Source organism: Coffea arabica, chromosome 7c, assembly GCF_036785885.1.
Source record: "Coffea arabica cultivar ET-39 chromosome 7c, Coffea Arabica ET-39 HiFi, whole genome shotgun sequence".
In the NCBI taxonomy this organism is placed as follows: Eukaryota; Viridiplantae; Streptophyta; class Magnoliopsida; order Gentianales; family Rubiaceae; genus Coffea; species Coffea arabica.
The window spans coordinates 14,401,643-14,408,354 of record NC_092322.1 but is presented as its reverse complement, the minus strand read 5'-3'; the positions used below and the strand labels follow the sequence as shown (position 1 = coordinate 14,408,354).

The following is a 6,712-nucleotide window of genomic DNA, read 5'->3' as shown; positions in this document are numbered from 1 at the left end:
TGGACCAAGAAATCTTGGGATCAAATCCCCCTTCTGCTCCCCTGCTAAAAATTGTCTTTTTTAAACAAAAAGCAATGACGTTAATAAAGTATTTTTTGAAGACCTAGAAATAAAGTTTGTCAGAAAGAGCTATAAATCAGAAGTATGTTTATAAATTATAATCATGCCATTCTGTTTCCGTCCATGCATTGCGGAGAAAATATGCAAATATAAAAGCTTGAATGATGGACCCTAGGAGCATGAACTTGACTTCCTCTAAATATTTCCAATGCAGGGCCAATTAGCAGTAACAGACCAAATTAAGTAGGAGTTAATTAACAGAGCAAAGTGAGAAGGAAAAAGAAGAGAGAAAGAACTAACAGAATGAAAATTTATCCCGCTCCAATTCCCACATTGGCAACCTTTTGCTGTGCTTCCAGGACTTCTTTCTTGTTTTGATCTGTTTTTAATCTAAAAAGTCAACAAATTGTGATTTGGGACAATTACAATTGAGGTTTTGATGTGATTACTTTGTTATAGCGTGAATATTGTTTATGTACACTAGCCCAATATATGAGTACAATCATGATTATAAGCATATACTAAATTTTAAAAGAAATACAATAACTTCACTAATTGGAAAAAAAAAAAAACCAACTATATCGATCCCAGTGGTTAGCTCCGATGTCAAGTTTAAGGTTCGAATTTTGTACTTAACAGTTTGAGATGAGAAGGGTATAAGAAGGAGTGGGAGGACGGAAAGGATGTGGAGAGAAGTGGGAGAGTAAATTAAACCAAAAAAAAAAAAAAGGACTCAATTATATCTATCTTAATCCCACTGAATTCTTGCATTTCTCTTTTGTCAATGACACTATCCCTAAAGTGTTTCTCATGTTGCAATGTTCCTTCGTTAAAACAGGTTACCAGTCTTTAAAATAGGATGAGAAGGGTATTATATTTTGATTTAGCAATATGTTAACCACAAAACCATAAATTCCTTAAAAATAATCACATAAAGCTAAAAACCAAAAAATAACAGCAGTCCCAAACTTACTGACCCACACACACACAGATTGCCATAAGTTTTGAGTTCCAATGTATCAAAGGCATCCTATTTATCAAAAAAATTCACATAAAGTGAGTACAAGGTTTTTTTTTTTTTTTTTTTTTCAAAATTACCCTTGAATACTCGTAAATTCAGCTAATTTCAGAAAAGGGCTTGGCAAATGCAATAAAAAGGAGAAAGTTGATTTTAAAAAATTTAGTTATGCAAAGCTAACGAGGTAAATAATGAACCAAGCCATTGAAAGAATAAACATGCTTATTCCTTAGGAACGTTTTAGAAAAATATTAATGTTTATTTGGGCCAATTAAGATGTAGAAAATTATAGTCTAAGCATCATATGACTTATATGTCATACGTAAACTAAAAAGATTGCTCACTTCCTGATTTTAAGAATTTCAATATTTGTGTCTGGTGCATAGGTATATCGTATTTTTAAAGTCGTTTTTTGGTTGATGAACTCTTTATCTTTCGGAGACTTTTAAATGGTTTTCATGTAGCCTACTACATGATTACTAGGCGGGGATATTTCTCTCCCTTATTTGTTTTGCAAGTTCAAGCCTTTTTTTCATAAGATAAATTTGTTACTTCATTTTTTTTTTCCATATAAATCTCTCAATATTGTTTGTTACAACCAATTTAACTCTTTGTACGTAGTCTGCCCTACATGATTTTTTTTTATTATTATAAATTTCTTTCACGCCATGGAATGGTAATTTGGGAATGACAATAATACTTTTAGGGCTTTATAGGTATGGGCTTCATCATTACATTGAAAATGAAAATAAGGGAGGTAAACGGAATATTAAAAACTATAAGACAGCCAAATAAAATTGTCGGAGATCTTAGAAGGGATTCATGCAATTATTCTTTATATAACGTATCTCTCACGTGACCTTAAATTAGGTAGTAGTACATTCTTCTATCCGAGGGAAAAATCAATGCGGTTCGGTTTGATTGTTATATATTTTACATTATTTGATATACAATGATATTACGTTATTATACTCCCTATAAAAGTGATGTAAGTAAGATACTTGATAAATATTCAGTACAACATTATAATATATTTATATATAAAAAATTTGAACACAAAGCAACCGCACATAACACAAGTCCTCGCCCCTATCCAACCGGCACTACTATTCTTATATTTGAATGGACAGGAATGAAGTACAATTGAGTGTACGGACGAGGGGCAGGGATGAAGCTAAAAAATTTGTGCGGTTCAGATCACGTCTTGTAACTCGATTTTCACGTCATGTGGAACCCACGAAAATGTTGTTCTATTTTATTCGCTGTTGTTCAATTGTTACACATTGTACAGATAATATTACACCATGTACAAATGGTGTTATACCTTCCGGAGCGATTGTTCTGACAACCGCTCCAGCCCCGCGTCCTTGAGTGTACTGGGTCATAGCTGACATTTTCTTAAGCTCTGATCAAAGATGGAACTAAATTCTGGACCCCGTTAGGCTGTTTGGACATGAGAAGGGAATCTTCCTGACCATTCACTTTACGTTAACAGTACAAGGCCAGCTTCCTTTAGGTTGAAAAATGACGCCCAAAAGTTAAAATTGCAAAGAGCCAACAAGATCTCTTGTTGATAGGCTATTTATAAGAGTTTTCTTAATTTCTGAAAAATAAATAACTATCCCAAATAGGACTACACAATTGGCGTGTTAATATGTAACATAAAAAAGGGATTTTGGCCGATATTCTCCGGTCATTTATCTAAATAATCCGATTTTTATTTGAAGTTACGAAAGTAGTTTATATTTTTGAATTTTTCTAAAAATAAAGATTTTGTCATTTGAGAGTACGGTTTCGAAGTTACTATTTTAAACGGTGACTTTAAAGGCGCCATTTGATGGCATGATTTTATTTTTAGCCACACCATTTGTCTTTAGTTTACTTATCATAAAATTACTTAAATACACCATTCCAAATGGTGACTTTAAGAATTCAGAAATTTGGACTAATTACAGAATTTCCAATAAACATTGGAATTAGGTACTCTACCATCCTCTGGACTTCATTTGCCATAAAGAGGAGTAGAAAAAAGAAAATGAAATAACCAATTTTTCTCATGCAAGGAGGAGGAAAACGAGTACAACTTTTCTGCCAGGACGACCTGGTCTTTAGCCTTTACCAGGACTTTACAAGTCAACCCCGCACTTCTCTGTGCAATTCTTTCATATATCAAGCAAAGAGATAGTAGTGATCAGCATACAAAGCCTTTCTTCTTTTTCCAAGTACATTCATGGCTGTATTCTTACTCTTCCTTTTATCATCTGTATCCTGTTTAGCTACAGCATTAGCTCAACAAAGCCATCTAAATATAAGCCTTGGTTCTTCTCTAACACCTACAGGCAACTCATCATCATGGTCGTCGCATTCAGGTCTATTTGCCTTTGGTTTTTACCAGCAAGGCAATGGCTATGCTGTTGGGATATATCTTGCGGGAATCCCTGGAAAAACTGTAATATGGACAGCCAACAGGCTCAGCCCTGTTTTTCCAAGCAATGTTTCACTGGTGTTATCAAGCGATGGAAGGCTGATTTTGCAGCACACACAGGGCCAGGACATCGTTATTGCTGATCCTTCCGAAAGCATTTCTTCGGCTTCGATGTTGGATTCAGGAAACTTTGTCCTATACAATTCTGATAAGAAAATTGTATGGCAGAGTTTTGAGGATCCGACGAACACTTTGTTGCCTGGTCAGCAGCTGGCAACTGGTCACGAGCTGTATTCTAGTGTTTCAGAAACTGATGATTCGACGGGGATTTTTCGGATAAAGATGCAGGATGATGGAAACCTGGTGCAGTATCCTGTGAGAAAGCCAGACACATCCGAATACGCCTACTATGCATCTAACACATTCGGAAATGGTGTCACTCTGAATCTGGATGGTGATGGTCATCTCTACTTGATCAATTCAAGCTTAACTATATTGTCTAATCTAACCAAAGGAGGATATCCTCAAGATGGAAGAGTATATATGGCAAAAATTGATGTGGATGGCATATTTCGATTGTATTCATACTCTTCAAATCATGGCAACAGGTCCATCTTGTGGGAATCTGTGGAGGATAAATGTGCTCCTAAAGGCCTATGTGGGCCTAATGGTTTCTGTACCATGATGGACAATGTTTCTGAATGCAGATGTCCTCCTGGATTTGACTTCGTAAATCCAGGAAATTGGAGTTCAGGCTGTGAGAGGAATTTTACTGCAGAAAGTTGTAAATCTAATAGTATTACCAATGTCAAGTACGAGATTAGGTCATTGGAAAATACAGTATGGGAAGATAATGCCTTTGCTACAATGGAAACAAGCACACAAGAAGACTGTGAAAAGCAGTGCCTTGATGATTGCAACTGTGAAGCAGCATTTTACAAAGATGGAGAGTGTAGAAAACAAAAGCTCCCATTGACATATGGGAAAAGGACAAGTGACTCGAATGTCGCTCTGGTCAAGGTGGGTACACTTGCATCCATCAGTGAAGGTGTAATTCCCAGTAGTCCTCCAAAAAGCATCAAAAAAGAAATTCGTGTGGATATCCTAGTTATTGGGATTTCACTCGCTGTTTTTGGAGTCATGATCTCTGTAATTGCAGGGGTTTATGTTCACAGAAATCAGGTGCGGGCCTATAAGAAAATAACGCAAAATGGAAATGTGGAATATGTGGAGGATGCGGCTCCAAAAGCCTTCACCTTTGATGAACTGGAGGTAGCAACAAATGATTTCAGAGAAGAATTGGGCAGAGGAGCATTTGGTGCTGTATACAAAGGGGTTTTGCCAAATTCAGGGAAAGTAGTTGCTGTGAAAAAACTAGAGAAACTCTTAGTAGAAGGGGAAAAGGAGTTTCAAAATGAAATCAGAGTAATCGGGAGAACACACCACCGCAATCTTGTCCAGCTGCTTGGCTACTGCCTTGATGGAAATAAAAGGCTTCTGGTGTATGAATATATGAGTAATGGATCATTGGGGAATATTCTCTTCAAGCCAGAAAATCATCCTTGGTGGGATGAAAGAATCAGAATTGCTTCTGACGTTGCAAGAGGAATTCTTTATTTACATGAAGAGTGTGAGACACAGATCATCCACTGTGACATCAAACCTGAAAATATACTCATGGACGACAGCAGGTGCGCGAAGATATCCGACTTTGGATTGGCAAAGCCATTAGATCATGACAGGACAAGAACTTATACTGCGGTAAGAGGAACAAGAGGTTATGTTGCACCAGAATGGCATCGTAATTTGCCAGTGACAGTTAAAGCGGATGTTTACAGCTATGGAATATTGCTGCTAGAGATCATATGCTGTCGAAAGAATGTAGACTCTAGGTTTCCTGAGGAACAATCCATTCTTGAAGTGTGGGCTTATGATTGTTTCGTGGATGGTGAACTCCATAAACTAGTGGGGGAGGAAGAGGCAGTTGACATGACAAAGCTAGAAAGAATGATCAGAATTGCTTTGTGGTGCATCCAGAATGAGCCGACACTCCGACCATCCATGAAGAAAGTTGTTCTTATGCTAGAAGGGACTGTTGATGTTCCAGTTCCTCCCAGTCCAGATTCTTTTTTCAGTGCTATGTAATTGTATTTCATTTTCCTAGCATCTCTTCTTTTCTTCTGTTGTATTATCTCCTGTTATGTATGATGATATTAAACTTTTGTTCTTGGTCTGTCATTTTTTTGTGTTTCTTTAGCCTTGTGCATTGGCTTTTGAGGGTCAACATCTCTCCAATTTTGGTCCACAATTGTGTAGATCTTCTCAACTCCAGCAGATGATCCAATCAAAATTCTGACCTCAGGCTGTATAAAACACATTTAAGCTATTGAACCAATGCAGCCAATGCAAACCATCATCATAAAACTTTTCTTTTATGCATTTTCCATCAACAAACGGTAATACTTTTCTGACTCTGCACATATTTTGAAGTCTTTCCAGAACTCAATTTTATGCTCCTGAACTCCTCAAAAAGGTACTCCATAGGATGTGCACATCATAGTTTTGAAGCAGAACAAAACTAGATTGTTTAGAGCATGATCAGCAAAATATATTTAATTGGAGCTGATCAATCTTTTTCGATTGTGGTTCAACTTTCAGCAGTGTAGAATCTGTAGATTCAGAATCCCAGAAGAGCAATGCAATTAACATTTGAATACGAGAGGAGTCCATCAATAATATTCATCTTAAATGGTACAGATGAACAATCAGAAATTAGTATAATGCTAAAAAAATTCAGGAAGATATTGATAAAGGACAGGCAAACTGAAGAATTTCGGTGAATTTGGCAATGAGCTATGACCATAGGATTAGGAAGGAGGCATGGGTAGATGAACAGTTCCCACAAGCATCACTGCATCAGAACTTGCTTCATCAATGGACCAAGTATTGGCTCATTTTTAATCCACCAGAAAGCTACTTTCATCCTTCTGTCCAGGTTACTCGAGTCAATTTTTTCATCGTACAAGTCCATTCTTCAAGAATAGTTGATGCTCAAGATGGCTCCAGTCTAGACTCTTTTGGCAACATGTAATCTGATCCAGCACCACAATACCTCTCAATCCTCAGATATCAGTCAAGGTTCTGATCTGGACATGGGGTACCAGTATCTTTGCTAGACCAGAACTGGAGATCTATGATCTATGGACTTC

At 36.9% G+C, this 6,712-nt stretch overlaps 1 protein-coding gene across 1 annotated transcript; it reads left to right on the top strand.

Annotated features, from left to right (window-relative positions):
* Positions 1-3,287: 3,287 nt before the first annotated feature.
* On the top strand, positions 3,288-5,741 carry LOC113698750 (G-type lectin S-receptor-like serine/threonine-protein kinase LECRK3). Its single transcript, XM_027218679.2, has one exon. It carries the CDS (start codon positions 3,309-3,311, stop codon positions 5,646-5,648), a length of 2,340 nt encoding a protein of 779 aa, XP_027074480.1. The 5' UTR covers positions 3,288-3,308; the 3' UTR covers positions 5,649-5,741.
* Positions 5,742-6,712: the final 971 nt, after the last annotated feature.